General features: G+C 41.4%; 1 protein-coding gene across 1 annotated transcript in view; it reads right to left on the reverse strand.

The window, feature by feature from the left end:
• Positions 1-16,149, reverse strand: part of EEPD1 (endonuclease/exonuclease/phosphatase family domain containing 1) — a 122,369-nt gene extending 106,220 nt beyond the window's left edge. Inside the window, exon 1 of the mRNA XM_083188494.1 lies at positions 14,917-16,149. Coding sequence (XP_083044620.1) covers positions 14,917-15,782 — 866 coding nt within the window. The 5' untranslated portion in view covers positions 15,783-16,149. The remainder of the gene's footprint in view (positions 1-14,916) is intronic.
• Between the last annotated feature and the right edge of the window lie 499 nt (positions 16,150-16,648).

Raw genomic sequence — 16,648 nt, forward strand, 5'->3', positions numbered from 1 at the left:
ATATTGCACCTCCTCTTTTATATATGGGGAGTAGTGGTATCAGCACACATAACACTGTTCATACCATTTCTCCATAATAATGAACCTTCATATATTTACCCAATGGTTTCAGTAGATCAATACAGTTTCTGTTTTATACTATATGGGGAGTAAAGGCGCAGCTAATTGCAGGAGGTATTCAATTAGCAAATATTATTAGTCTGGGCATGTGCACTCGGACTGAACTTCACAGCTCATTGAGCTGCAAGGTTAAGTCTGCATAAAACACCCTACAAAATTAGTTCACACGTGGCAAAAAAAACCCATTGATTCCACATTTTACGCAGAAGCAGTGGTTTCTCTGCTTGAATCGCAATTTTGTTATTGGCATGGGAAAAACTTTATTAAATTGATTAGCCTTTCCCTGTGCTGCAGGGAAATTGGAGTTAAACCCCGCTGCTAATTGAATTCCCCCCTTACGGTTTAATAGTATAAGATAAATTTTAAGAACTAGAAGAAGACAGGGCGTGACACTTGCAAAAATAATGTTTAGAATAAAGAGAGTGTGACAACTATGGTCCTGCTTAGAGGGGGAGTCAGCCACAGAAATGATATCCATAGCTTTTAATTAACTGATTTAAAGTCGCAGGGCAGAAGTGGTGCCCCCTTGGGAACATAAAGCCGGCGACAGATGATTTTATTGCCTCCCAGGGTTACACCTCTTGTTGGCCGGGTCCCAGCACCTGGGCTAGTGACCTGATAGGTGCCGTGACATGCACACAAGCAGTGGTGGGATTGCGCATAACGCTGGCTTCTGCAGACTGCATCAGGTACAGCGCAAAGAAGCAGATAATGCTGCCCAAAAGAAAGCACTCTGATAATCGCAGCCCGGACTGGCAGCTGTAGAGGGAGAGGTCACCTCTCCATGTGGCTGCCTGTCATGTGTGCAATTGACAGGTAGTGCTTCAAAAGGGCGGTCACTACCAGTCCCAGTGTAGCCAGCCACAGACTACAAATGGCTGACTGAGGTGGCAAATTTCACTGGGGTGGCAGCAGCCAATAGGTAAAATCCACCACTGGAATGAAGGAAATGTAACTGGGTTTAAAACAAAGATTGGTAAACTATAACACAAATGTCAAGTAAGAGCTAACTATATCTATCTTTCTCAGCTACCTAATGAGATTACTATTTCAAACATACTGATTGATTCAGTTGATCGCCATTATGCAAATTTGCAATCCATTTGATTATCAATTGACATTGCATTCGTAAGGATCCTTGCATATATGCGCAAGCCCAAATGGGTGTGTCAAAAAAATGCAGGCATGCCCAGGAATTTTAAGGGAGGGTGTGTGTGACGTCAGCTCCGGCCTTGATCAGTCTGTCTTTGTCAGAGTTGTGGAAGGCTCAACGTGGCCATACATCAGAAAGACCTGCTTACAATATTAGTTGTGTTTGTGTCCAACATTCCATTCAACTCCCCGGCAGTCCTTGGTGGTTTTTGGATACACAATGTACTCACAATCCGTCATACAATCCGGCTGCTGCATGATTGTATGATTGAAGCTCCATTTAAATAGGGGACTAGCCTACTAGGATCAAAAGGATAGGAGTACCAAAAAACCCAGTTTTTTTTATTTTTTTATTTACAGGTTACAAGCAACTATCAATCTGCTCACATCTGCTGTGTTATGCCATTATTAAATAGCCTGAATGCAGCAATCCTCTGAAAGCTGTTTTCAGAGTAGTGACAGAATTGAGCAAAAGGACATCCACCGCTCTCTTCAGCCGCCCGCCCGTCTGCTGCTTGGATACATCTGCGGCTCCCACCATCTTCACTGCCATGGGCCGAACAGAATCGGCACCTCTCTTCTCTGCTAGTCAGGGAGAGAGTGTTAACTAACCTTGGTTGTATGAGCCATCTAATGACAGATTGTATGTGCTTAAAAGCACATGCAATTTGCTCCCAATCATACTAACAATTGCTCAGACTGGGAAACTCATTAGCTGGTGAGCGAATTGCTTATGGATGTGGATTGTAAAATTGTTGCAGTTCTCTTGCATATTTAAACATGGTGGGTTTTCACTCTGTCTGGGCGGAGGCTAACTGCTTGTGATCAGGCCTGAATCAGAACCATAATACATAGGGCGGGATGCTATATAGCAGAAATGCGGTAAAAACCCCGTTTTCGGGGTTTCTACCGCATTTCTATATGCTATATGGCGCCTCCGCAGTGTCAGCGCTGCGGAGGGAATCGCCAGCTAAAGCTGGCGAATCCCTGCAGAAGCCTATGGGCTTCTTACCGCAGCGCTGTTTGAGGGATCCGTCACGGATCCCTCCCAGCGTGCCCTGTGGCCGGCGCCGGGGTCTGCGCATGCGCAGATGGACTCCCGGGTCACAGACCCGGAAGTCCAGCGCCGGCACCGCATCGCAAGGGACAGCTCTTACCGCAAGAGCTGTCCCTTGCATGAATAACGGCATATGTTATAGCATATGCCGTTATTAAAAATGCGATGTCCGGCGAAGGGGGGCCGCGGATGTTATAACATCCCGCCCATAATGTCCATGATGATGCAAATAGAAGTGTCCTATTTAATGCTAATCTGGGTGTTTCAGAACTACAAGATACACAAATTCCTTGACTGTTTACATACTGTAGGCTACTATTAATCATTAACATGAAGTAAAGTCACTGTGGTATTGTTAGTTTAACTCATTTATGAAATGACATTAACAATGGGTAATTTACAGTGCCCAGAATCCCAGGTGTATTTCAGCATCCTGGCAGTTCACAAACATAATCACATACGTAAATCACTTAAACCACTATCTAAAAAACTTATTGTAAGTCATTGGTTTTAGTATCAGAAAAAATATATAGTTATTAAATCCTCAGCTTAATAGTATAATAGCGCAACAGTTCTATGTGACAAGGTGAATGGTCATTTTTGTTAGTAGGTCAATGGAATTCCTGACTCCTGGGAGTACTAAATACGTAATTCACCTTTGTTGTACTCTACAACCTCACCTTGTATATAATCTGTTTTAATCAGTTGTGACTTTTGGGATAAAGAAGACAATTGCATTGAAATAATATGGGGTAGAATTAAGTTGAGCTAAAAGTAGTTGAAAGACCAAATGGCCCTCAACCCTGGAGATGTAAATACGATTTTTACCAATAATCCGCAATAACCGGATGATTATCGATAAAAATTGGTGGTCGGAAATCGGACAATCGGCCAAAAAATCGTTCTAGTGTGTGGGGGCCTTAAAAGTAATATATGCAATACATGGACTGTGGACATTGTTATTCTTCTGCTATGAAAAGCAGAATGTACCCCATTAATTACATCTGCTGGGGTCTACACTACCAAAACACTGGCCAGAGACATCAGTAATCTCCACATTATTTAAGAACATATTGTATTAGCTAGTCTAGCTCAGGGAAAATGCTCTTTGCTGCAAAACATATTTTTAAATTCCCATAGAATCTGTGCATCTCTGCTGTTTTTCACTATTCTAATAATTTCACGTTCATAACACAATATATCACTCTGGGGAAGGCAGAATTTCACATACAGTAATATTCCACAACTCAGCACTCAAGAACAAGAAAACATTCATTTACATTTTGACTCAGCACCTACAGTACATACTGTTTATCTATATAGAAACTAACAATTTTCTGGCTTAGGGCAGTATTCAATGAGAAAAGTTCTCCGTGTTTTGTGGAGAACTTGTGCTTTGTTCGCCTTGGACGGAGCATTTTGCTCTCCAAAAGCGAGCAACCCTATTCAATGTGAAATATTCGCCGTCTTTTTAAGTAATTTTCGCCGTCTCTCTCGGTGTAGAAATTCTCCATCTTTTGATGGAGAGCTGGAATGTGAACTTTTATTCTAAAAGGTTTTTTTTTTTAATTTTGGTGTAAAAAAATCAGGTTTTTTTTTCTGTGAAGGGCATGTTATTTTTATTCATGTGCTTATAGCACATGAATATATATTTAATAAAAAAAAATATTTTTTTAAATTTTTTTTTTTTTTTTTTTACACAGTGCAGCCAGCAGGGGGCCGGAGCGCTCGAGCCGCTCATTAGATATTCATATATTCACTGCAGCCGAACGTAACTATGCACGAATGGTGCAGTGAATACTGGGTCCCCCGCTGGCTATAGGGGGGTGCAGCCTGGGTCCTGGAGAGCCCCCCTCCCCTCCACAGTCCTCTGGAGCAGCCAGGGAGACTTTAATCTCTCTGGCTGCTTCCGGCTCCCTGAAAGCTCCCTGCTCCCTGCAGGGGTTAAGACTCACCGCGAGTGGCGGCGAGTCTTAACCACATTGAATAGAGGGAGCAGGAGTGGCAGCGAGCCCTCCGGAACACGGAGAGTGCATGGAGAGCTAAATAAAACGCTCTCCATGCACGGAGAACTTTTTCATTGAATACTGCCCTTAGACTGAAATATTATTTCTAAGAACTCATGAATTTTTTTATGTACTATTTTTTATCATGTCAGCACTTTCAAACTCACTGTCACTTGTAGAAATACAAATGGACAAAGCTCAAATAAGACTAGACATATGATACAGTCTAGGTACTGCCATATGTCCCATATGTCCAATTTGACAATCAGGGGCAGATTTATTAAGCTTGGAGAAGAGATAAACTGGAGATAAAGCGGAGAAAAGGTAAAAGGAGATAAAGCACCAGCCAATCAACTCCCAACTGTCTTTTTCAAACACAGCTGATTGGCTGGTGCTTTATCTCCTTTTACCTTTTCTCCGCTTTATCTTCAGTTTATCTCTTCTCCAAGCTTAATAAATCTGCCCCTCAGTGTGCAAAGCCACAGCGGGCATCAATGATTGGCCATCCATTTTGGAAATTTTATATATGAAAAATTTGACTTGCCAATCCTGAGCCAGGAATTAGCAGAACGGTGAATAGCAACAGTCACAGATGTACTGGCCCCTTTAGTGCCAGTTCCAATCTTTTGGGAGTTGTTAACTCCGACCACATAGAGGTGGACAGGATGCCGGCATTCAGAATACCAACGTCAGCATGCCTACTACCGCCTGGAGCCCAGTGCCAGAATTCCGACCTCAATTAGGTTGCCGATGCCGGAATCCCGACTGCTGAGATGCCTAATGGGAGTGCTTGTGGCAGCCTAGGGAATGGGGGGTTAGGTTTAGGCACTAGTGGGAAGACTTCAGGTTAGGCTGCATGGGAGGGAAGGTTAGAGTTAGGCAGTGGGAGGGAGGGTTTGGTTTAGGTGTTGGGGTAGAGGGGGTTATGTTTAGGCACTAGTGGGGAGGGTTAGGGTCAGGCTGCGGAGGGGGTTTAGGCTGCTGAATGAGAGGGTAAGAGTGGGCAGGGGGAGGGTAAGTATACTTATCTGATGCTTGTTGGTATTCTAACTACCAGCATCCTGACCAACGATCATCCATATGTATCCCTTTCAACTAAGTTTTTACTTGCGCCCATGTAATGGGAGGTTGACTACAGTGCCATGGTACTTAAACTTCCTGATAACTGTATGTTTTGGAAACAGAAAAAGAAAGTTCTGAGTAGGTTGATTTGTAGTCCTGAACTTGTACATGTTTGGCTACAATCTTCTGTCTGACTTCCACATACAGTGCACAAAGTGACAAGAATGGGAGAATGAAATGTTTTCTCTATTCAAACTTGTTGAATAAATCATTTTTGTATTGCAGCCACCTGCAACTCACCATAATTGCATTTAGTTCTAAAGTGTAGGAGAAGCTATAGAAATCTATTCAGAACTACTCTCATACTGTACATTGCCAACAATTGTGTGCTTGCCACTTACAGATCATTCTGTGGAATACGAAAATACTGCAATAACATTTCCAGTCAGGTCCCAGTTTCTATTTAACGTTCTCATTTATATATTTCTAAAAGCGCAAATAAAAAAATCAATACATTATTTAAAGACTGGCGGTATATTTAATCAGCCTGAGACTTTCCATTGTACATTTATCTAACAGCACTGTCCTCAAAGAGTTTCTAGAGCAGCCCTGCAGATTATAGGACGCTTTTCTCCTCCTCTGCAAGATAAACAAAGCTAGTCATTGTTCTATACCCTGATTCCACAGATTCCATGCAGAAGAGAAACTGTCAGTCATGTTATCCTGCTAAAGCCTCTTGCAGTCATAATGCATTAACAATGCTGCAAATCGTACACTGCGTTATGACAGTAAACAAATTTAGTATTAGCAAACACTCAGATAAAATGTTCTTGACAGTTGAGATGAGTTCATTTTATTTTGATAGAGCAGGTTGACAGCTAAATTGTTTGAAATCTGTATTTTAAATGTAAACTATTAATTAATCTTCACTATTACTTGAACCACAAGCGAACTACAGTAGTAATTAAAAATTAGAATTTTCACTCAGATATGCGTTCTTGTATGTGCAAACCCAATTAAACCCTATTAAGCTAAATATTTATGAAAACCACAAAGTAAAAATACTGGATCAATGCGGGAAATGTCAGGGGCAGTGCTAGGAAAGTTTTATTGTAATTAAATGAATTATAGTTTAATATAAATAACTGTTAACACTTTATGTTGCTGCAATTAAGTGTCTATGATGGTTTGGATGCAAAGAAAGGACATTTTTAACAACCAATCAAAATCATTTAACCAAAGAAACCTAGGGATTTATACGAGGCCGTGTGGAAGTCAATGGCTTGTAAAGAAAGGGTTTTGAGTTTGAAACATCTTTTGAATAATATTTATAGACATTATTCTTTGTGTAACTGGTAATGATGCCTGAAAAAAAACACATAAATTGGTCAATGCTTTGTCCATACGCGAGCTACGTAATATAATAAATGGATGCATTATTACATTAGATACTATGGGCCTTATTCTAGTTCACTCTTAGAGGCAAATTCCTTCTCAGATGGACAAAACCATGTGCACTGCAGGGGGGTAGATGTAACAGGTGCAGACAGAATTAGATTTGGGTGAGTTATTTTGTTTCTGTGCAGGTAAAATACTGACTGCTTTATTTTCACACTGCAATGTAGATCACACTTTGAAGAAAAACCCCTCCCAAATCTAACTCTCTCTGCACATGTTATATCTGCCCCACTTGCAGTGCACATGGTTTTGTCCATTTGAGAAGGAATTTGCCTCTAAGAGTGAACTAGAATAAGGCCCTATTTATATATTTTATGCCCATCACATCGTCTATATTTTTTGTCCATCATCACACTTATAATTGATACCCGCCATCTACCTTATATATTTTTATGCCCATCACCCCCTTATATTTTGCAAACCGCTTACCTCACAACTTTTCAGAAGAGCAGAGAGGGGCTTTGCGCATGCCACATGCCTGTGCCCAAAAAGTGGGACTATCCAGTTAAAATCAAGATGTTGGGAGGTTTGCCATCCTTGCCCATCCCCTCACTTACTGTATATATTTATGCCCATGTCCATCACTCCCTATGTCACTTACTTCAAGTGCTACTTTTTAAAATGGAGCTGGGTGTGGCCAGTAGTTCCTAATGGGGTAAACAGCTGGTTGAGGTGCGGTGTTACACGCACATCTTGTTCATACACCCGTGGCTCCTTGCAGACATCACATGACATGTCAGTATATCTCATCCCACAGAGGGCGGGAGGAGGAGCCAGGAGGGAGACAAGGTAGCCATTTTGGTATACACTCCGTACTATGTGGCAGTTTTGTGCAAATAGGGCTTAGTCAATATGGCAGATGGCAATATGGCAGATATGGTTTATTTAAGAGGTAGAATCAGCGGCAGTATAACAAACGGTTAACAGCAGGTACAGGTCGAGGATCAAGCCAGGATCTTTATGGTTAAAGCTGGACATTGTGTTGCTCCAGGATTATGCACATTGCATGCTGTCTTATGCACAATACCGGCAGTGGAATCTCTAATATAGTGGGCCAGGTGCACCAATGTTCAAAAAAGAGATAAAGTGGAGAGCCAACCAGCTCCTTCTAACTGTCATTTCTTAAACACAGCCGATAGAATGAGAGTTAGGTGCTGATTGGCTGGTAGTTTATCACTCTTTACTTTTTAAAGCTTAGTGCATCTGGTCAATTTTATGTGGTGGTGATATAGTAGAACTTTGGGGTTATACACTCCCCACAGTTACTAAGGGGAAAATACCTAATGTAGGATGGACAGAGAAGGATAGAGTCAGGAGTTACATGTTACATTGTGAATATACACCCATGGTCATAAATGTAATATTAGTTACAGCAAACAGTCTCCATATTTAGAGATATTAGACCTCAGAACCAATGCAAGCAAAGAGAAAGCTTAAAGGATGAATGGCACACTGCCTTGTTTACTGAATTAGACTGAGTGTTAACTTTCAGGTCACTCATAGGTTGCAGGTCTTATATTACAGCCTACTAGAATATACAGTAGTACAAGTGATTTAGGAAAATATGTCCTACAAACTCTGGACTGTAAAAGTTTAAACGTCTCACATAAGTTTAAACCTCTGTGATACTATTTTTTGTACTTTAATACATACCTCATTGTGCACAATCTAGCTAGAGGGAAAAAATAAGAGTGGAACCTGCTCACTCAGTAGAGAGCATTTTTCTCGGTGGGATATGATCAATGCCAGGCAGGCATAAGCTGGGTACACTCTGAACGATATGCAGCGGATCAGACCGGTATATCGCCAACATCGCTCAGCGATATGCACTCTCATGAGTTTGCATGTGAAGACATAGGGACCCTGATTGTTGTTAGTCCGCGCCCCTGCCCCGTGTGTTCGCACAGGGGACCAATGGTAAAGCACTGCCCATATTCGCTTATGCGCATGTGGAGGGCTTATGTGCGGGTGCCTTCAGAGACTTGTATAGTCACCGTGGCGCTCGCACGGGGGGGGGCGCATGATGGAGGCGGGAAGCTGTGTTTCCTAGACTGACTGCCCAAATTGACTTAGATTTGCGAGCACTGTAGAAATCATTCAATGGTCGGCAACCATCAAATGATTTTGGACCTGCACACTACCCTGCAAACGGATGTTTATGCAAAACATCCATTCGCAGTGTGGCGGCGATATTCTCTGGGGGGAGGGGCGAGCATTCGCATGACCAGCGGGCGACATTAGAAGGCTCGCTAAGCAGCGATCTACAGCTGCAGCTCTGGGCTTCCACATAAAAATAGGCCCATCATCATGGCAGCTTGAAGATCAGCAGACAGACACCACTATGCCACATGGTTGGTCATAAATCATAAGTATCAAAGTGGCATTTCTACTGTACACATTTATGCTATTTTTGCACTTTTATAGATTTAGGGAGACACCGGGGCATATACAGTAGTGTACAGGTTCTACATGCCTACATCAAATTGGCCTCACCGCCTCCACTTCTCCTAATAGGTCCTTGAACATCTTCAGCTCCAGGCCAATTAGGTCTGTAATCTGGCCCTGTGTACAAATCCTCATCAGTGTGTACTTGGACCTGCTGTACACTAGGTGCAATGTATATGCCTCCTAACAAGCGTATATATCTATATTTGCTTCATTTTGTTTCCATGTGAACCCCACCTGTCCCTTTCTCCGTCTGCCTCTGCATACCTGCATACACATGGGCTTCCTTTCTGAGTATGCACACTGCAAATTCACACAAGATAAGCTACGCAAACAGGAATGTGTGCAACTCTGCATTCAACCTCTAGGTGAGTAACATACATTTTTAACACTTTAATTGAATGTGAGTTAATATGAATATAAAAATAAGACAATCAAATAGATTTTATTTGCATTGTGCTATACATTTTAGTGCATCTAAAGTAATTGGTGTAGATTAAAATGTACGTTAAACTCTACATACTTCGTATCCCATTACTAAACACATAAAGACAAAATGTTTTTTACATACAGAAAGGTCCATGAATTTTGGGACACTGACACAAATTTCATATTTTGCTATATAAATCACCACAATGGATTTGAAATGAACCTAACAAGATGCCCTTTAAGTGCAGACTTTTAGCGTTAATTTGAGGGTATTTACATCCAAATCAGGAGAACGGTGAAGAAATTACAACGGTTTCTATATGTGCCTCCACTTTTTAAGGGACTTAAATTAATTGGACAAATTTAAAAAACCTAAATTAAACTTTCACTTTTTAATACTTTGTTGGGTCATTGTCTATCTGCACTGTGAAGCGCCGTCCATTGAGTTCTAAAGCATTTGACTGAATATGAGCAGAAAATATTGCCCGAAACACTTCAGAATTCATCCTGCTGCTTTCGTCAGCAGTCACATTATCAATAAATAGAAGTGAACCAGTTCCATTGGCAGCCATACATGCCCACGCCATGACACTACCACCACCATGGTTCACTGATGAGGTGGTATGTTTTGGATCATGAGCAGTTCCTTTCCTTCTCCATACTCTTCTCTTACCATCTCTCTGGACAGATGAGACAAAGATCAACTTGTACCAAAGGATGTTGTTCCAGAACTGTAAAAGCTTTTTTTAGATGTTCAACACTTTTGTTGGTAAGCTGCTCAATCAAAGGTGTGTCACTCAGGTGCCAAAAGGGAGGGGCAATTCTGTCTAGGAATTTTTAGATGTTTAGATTTTTTAGATGTTGTTTGGAAAACTCGAATCTGGTCTTCCTGTTTCCTTCACTCTTGGGAAGTCTTCTCTTGATTGTTGACTTTAACACATATACACCTACCTCATGGAGAGTGTTCTTGATCTGGCCAATTGTTGTGAATGGGTTTTTCTTCACCAGGGTAGCAATTCTTCAGTCATCCACCACAGTTGTTTTCCGTGGTCTTCCAGGTCTTTTGGTGTTGCTGAGCTCTCCGGTGCATTCTTTCTTTTTCAGAATGTTCCAAACTGTTGACACTTTGGGGCCCATTTATCATTTTTGGCAGAATATTACGCCCAGGATCGCATTGCAAAATGTGATCCCATCGACGGGATGTATCATCCCTGAGGCGCATGGACAGGGCTTAAAAAGGCGGCAGTGTAAACAGGAGCTCATAGGCTAGAATGGGCTATCGCCATGTCAGAATGGCGATAGCCCAGGGAAGCGAAACGGCAAGAAACCTTTGGGGGATGCGGCCGGCGGTGGTGCAGGGGGGATTGCAGCAGGGATTGGAGATCCCGCTGCGGTCACCCTTTGATACATCAGTGTGATATTTAATATTTGTAACTAAATCCCGAAAATGGGTGTTTTCAGGAATTTAGCTGCAAATATTGTTTAATAAATGTGACCCCTAATGTTTTTGCTATCTCTCTGATGGGTTTCTTTTGCTTTTTCAGCTTAATGATGGCTGGCTTCACTGATAGTGACAGCTCTGTGGATCTCATATTGAGAGCTGACAGCAACAAATTCCAAATGCAAATGTCACACCAGACCTTTTACCTGCTTATTTGATGATGAAATAGCGAGGGAATAGCCCGCACCTGTCCATGAAATAGCTTTTGCGTCAACTGTCCCGTTACTTTTGGTCCCTTAAAAAGTGGGAGGATCATATAGAAACTGTGGTAATTCCTACACCGTTCACCTGATTTGGATGTAAATACCCTCAAATAAAGCTGAAAGTCTGCAGTTAAAGCACAACTTGTTTTGTTCATTTAAAACCCATTGTGGTGGTAGAGCCTAAAATATGAGAATTGTGTCGATGTCCCAATATTTATGCTATAGATCATATCAATATATCAGCTTGACTGTTGTGGCCTAGCCCGGTTAATATTAGTAAGACGTATATTCAGAACCATGACAGATCATACATAACAATACCCATACAGAATATCACCTTGTGTCATCTAATATAGCAATCTGGAATGAATCAAATGTTGTATGTGAAACAGAACATTTCTGCGTTTATAGAGAATCATCCAAAGTACTGTAACTAAAGCCGTCCATATACTAGGTGACTTCACCCCTAGGAGAAGTCAACCTTGATCCGCTCTTGAGCCGCCCAGGACCTTTTTGCACGCTATATATTGCATACCATCCCAAACAACCCTGTCTGGCTCGGAAGCAATCTGGCAGGTTGCTTCTGCAGCGGGCGCGACTCGCAGGCTATAGTGAGATCCGCATGGGACCGCGCATAGCTTCAAACCTGTTGTCAATCAAATGCAATTTGGGCACTTTTCATATGAATGATCACCGCGATCACATAAAAAGTGCACAAATTGCATGAAAATCGCCCTAGAGTTTGATTTGGTATTAAACACTTGTACAATATATAAATTAAAGCAATGTCCTAATTAATGTTGTCTTGACCATATTAAACATAAGACAGTATACATATATATATATATATATATATATATATATATATATATATATATATATATACACACACATACAGAGAGAGAGAAATCCAACACTTTACTTTTAATGGAAGTACACATGAAGCTGGTGCAGGAGTAAACATAACACTGCCTGATCACTTGAATGATCTGGGTTTACAGAATAGAGGGCTTGGCTGTAAGAGGCCATAGTGCAAACACAGCATTTTAAATAAACTGCTACATATTAGCGTAACAATATCTGCACACTAACAAATGCCTGTGCCAACCAGGGTTAGGGGGATACCATTACATGAACATAGGTTAGTGTGCACCTAAAGTGGTATAATGCCACTAGTATAGTCTGTTCAATATCCCTGTAGTTCCCCCACACTGAATATCCACCAATGACAGTAGAGAAACATCTACCAGCTTCTTACATAGAAAGCTGTTGGCTGCTGCTCATTGATGTCAGTGATGGTGTAGCAGAGTGGTCCTGGTCTATGATGTCAATGATCAGCACCACAATCTCTGATTGGAGGAACGCCTCCCAGGACACTTATACCTCTTCTGTCAGCCCAAGTTCTAAACCAAACTTCCATCTGTCTAGATGCAGAAAGCTATAACCAACAAATGCATAAATGATCTATATTTCAGTCTCTTCTGTCTGATTTACAGTTACACAAATGGCAGTGTACTGTTATGGTATACATACAGATAGTGGTAGATGCTCAAATTAGTTCAGTACTACTTTTCAGGTGCATGAAAGGGAGGGGTTAATACTTAGTCAGTAACAAGACTGTTATGGTATGTAATATTAAAACATTTATTACACATCAGTATTTCATCATAGATTTGAATTAGATCTGCGTTAATCATATGAAATCAGATTAGTTTCATATAGGAAGTAGTGAAAATAGACAGTTTCTATTGTTCTGTTTGATGTTTATTACTAAGTTATGGAAAAGTACACAGATACTCATCGAACTGTCATGTAACACATATGCTAGAAATGCAATTATACCCCAAGTCGAAACATGGACATAAGAAGAAAGAGTATGCCTGATGTATTATTATAAATTTATCTAAAGCAAATATGAATGCGTTTTTGTTATGACCTGATCTGGTGTCTACAGTACCTGACATTGTGTACATACATGGATACTGTACACCTTGATTTTGTTGTTGAATGCTTATGAGTCCAACATGCCTACCACAAAATGCCAAATAACTACATAATTACAATGACATAAATGCCTTGAGACACAATGTGGTCAATGCTATTAGCCCATCTCACAGTTCAATCTCGCCCTGGACTTGCAAATTTTCTGTGCAGCCATATCTGACTGTAAACTAGATTCTGATAGGATGGAGGTGCTGAGAGGCATACAGCCACACTTTCTAGCACTGCAGGAGAACGCACAGCTGATAGAGTTCACCCCATGGAGTTTAAAAGCATTTTACAATATGCAAGCCTTAGGACATACTGTAGTAAAATATTTTTGTTTTAGTTAAGTCATGTCTTTAATGTAATAAAACCAAACAATTTACAATTAAATGATCCAGGATCCAGAAGTGTTCCATCAATATTTATTTATATTCTCATTTACGAACATGAACTACACACAATCATCTTCTATATCCATCCATGTATGCCATCCATATAGATAATTATTCATGTAATTATAATGTTCAGGTGGAACTAAAATTTTATCACATACTTATTACATGACACTTCAGGTGTAGCGCTGTCATGTGTTACTATGGCTTTAATGATCGTAACTTATTGGACATGTATTGTCTAATTATTATGTTATTACTATGACTGCATATGAGTACATAGGCATTATTGGTAAAATGTGTGTATTGCATCCTGCATATGCATTGCCTATGGTTAACAACTAATAAAAATATATATATATATATATATGCGTATATATATATATATATATATATATATATATATATATATATATATATACACACACACAGACAGATAGATCTATCTGTCTATCTATATATCTATATATATACATACATACAGGTAAAGGACGGTCCGGCACTCTCCCCTCCGATGTCAGTTACCTTTGGTGCCCTCCAAACAAATAAACAGCATGGACAAGAAAAAGGCGGCACTCCAAGGGTTTGGGATCAAAGTAGTGTATTCAAAGATGACACCAACGTTTCGGAGCGTGATATGCTCCTTTGTCAAGGCGGGTAAAACAGTGAATGATTCACTGTTTTACCCGCCTTGACAAAGGAGCATATCACGCTCCGAAACGTTGGTGTCATCTCTGAATACACTACTTTGATCCCAAACCCTTGGAGTGCCGCCTTTTTCTTGTCCATGCTATATATATATATATATATATATATATATATATATATATATATATATATATATATATATATATAGTGCAGTTTCACACGCTTAATTAATTTGCTCTTGTTAATGAGCTGCCGTACCTAAGTAAATTCTGTTAGCAAGAATCAATCACCACATGAACATCCAAAGTAGGTTGGCTCCTTTTGAATGGCTCCAAATATTGACAAGTATAAACATTGCGCATGTGTCCCTTATGTATATAGATATTAGAAATAGGTCCAAGTTGTATACAATTGTACATATGAATTTATTAAAACAGTCTTTCTTATTTCTACTTACCAGTTCTCCAGTATGGTCATACATATCACTTCCCTGACCCCAGGGTTGCTGGCCTTGTCCAGGCTACAGTTTTGTAGGTTCCATGTTGCCAACCTTAGCACAGGTTTACCCTCCCTCACACCTCCAAAGACTTCTACAGCTGGGCGAGTGGAGATGAGCTGAGTGGGTCCTCCAGGTGGAAAGTCAAGGTCCTCACTCTGCAGGCTTAAGGAGGTCGGACTAGGATGAGGTTTGGCCATGAAGTGTAAGCCCCCATTAGTATGTGTGGATGGAGGCCGTGACCTTTGTACATAGACTTGGTGCCTGATTTTATCCAGGAAAGATGAACTAATGGAGTCCACTTTGACCAAGTCCTCAATGCTCTTCAAAGGACCATGCTGGGTGCGGTAGAGGATAATATCCTGTGCCATTTCATCTGTCAGCCCCCTGAGGCCCATGAACTGGGAAGCTGTTGCAGTGTTAATGTTGACCCTTGTTGCAGAGAGGTGCTGACCATGGTGCCCATGCTCCATGTCCTTCCTTAGAGAGTTAGGAGAGTGCTGGACAGAGCCACTCTTACTGCTGACACAAATCTCAAACTTAACCTGTTCCAATTTAGCAGCCCCCACCCCACTAACCAGAGCCAAGTCCTCCACCTTCTTAAAGCCCCCAATATACTCTCTGTACTCTACTATGTTCTGTGCAACCTGCCTGGTCACCCCTGGCAGAGTCATCAGCTCCTCCTCGGTGGCAGCATTGATGTTCAGCCTCTCCTGGCTCACGAGGATGTTGCTGAAGTTACAGGCTGCACTGAACTTGCGGTTCTTCTGGCACAGGTCTGACGGGTCCTTGGGAATGGACCGGTGACAGCCAAGATTTCCACCCATCCTGCAACCAAGACGGATCCGGGCACTGCAGGGATGATGTAGAAGAGCACACCGCTCTACTGCCCGCTGCTTGCAGCAACGTAACTACTACACCTTGTGCAGCACTGAGCATGCAGGGTATGAGTGACTATACATACAGCACCGGGATCCATGTGCAGAGAAATGCTACATTACTAGAAGCGGGGGCACTTTCTCCTGGGGCGAGGATGGCACTGCAAGTCAACAGTGTGGCTGCACTGGCTGACCCTGGCAGATCCAGCAGAGAAATCCCCGGAGCAGCATCCCCCGCCTGGCCGACCTGCGCTGCTGCTGCTCTGCAGATTGTCCCAGCACGCAGCCGGCTCTGTGTCTCACTCCCCTGTCTCCTCCAGTGTACGGCCAGTGCTACAGTACAGACACTCCCCTAGTGCTAGCACCTCCCCACTGCACAAAGCTGCCCGCACCTCACCCTCTTCCTCCTTACTCATTATGCCATTGCCTAGCACTGCCCTGTACGGGACTGTCACCTATGTGCCCAGGAGTCGGACTAGCAGGCACACTAACAATAATCTTGGTCATTTGTGCTGCATATTGCTGAGAGGGACAGCTGCCAGCCAGAACCAAGCACTGTGTCACGAAGAAGAGGTTCTGCAGCCGCCAATTACCGACTTTACCGATAGACAACTTATTTATTTTAATCTTTTTATAAAAAAAAAAAAAATATATATATATATATATATATATATATATGACATGCATTTGTCATGGGTGAGAATTTTTTATTATTATTATTATTATTATTATTATTATTATTATTATTTGCTTTCACTACACTGTTCATGCTGTCATAATTTGCTATTCAGTGATGAACTGGCTATACTTGCAGG

Source organism: Crinia signifera, chromosome 5 (assembly GCF_055691185.1).
Source record: "Crinia signifera chromosome 5, ASM5569118v1, whole genome shotgun sequence".
Taxonomy (NCBI): domain Eukaryota; kingdom Metazoa; phylum Chordata; class Amphibia; order Anura; family Myobatrachidae; genus Crinia; species Crinia signifera.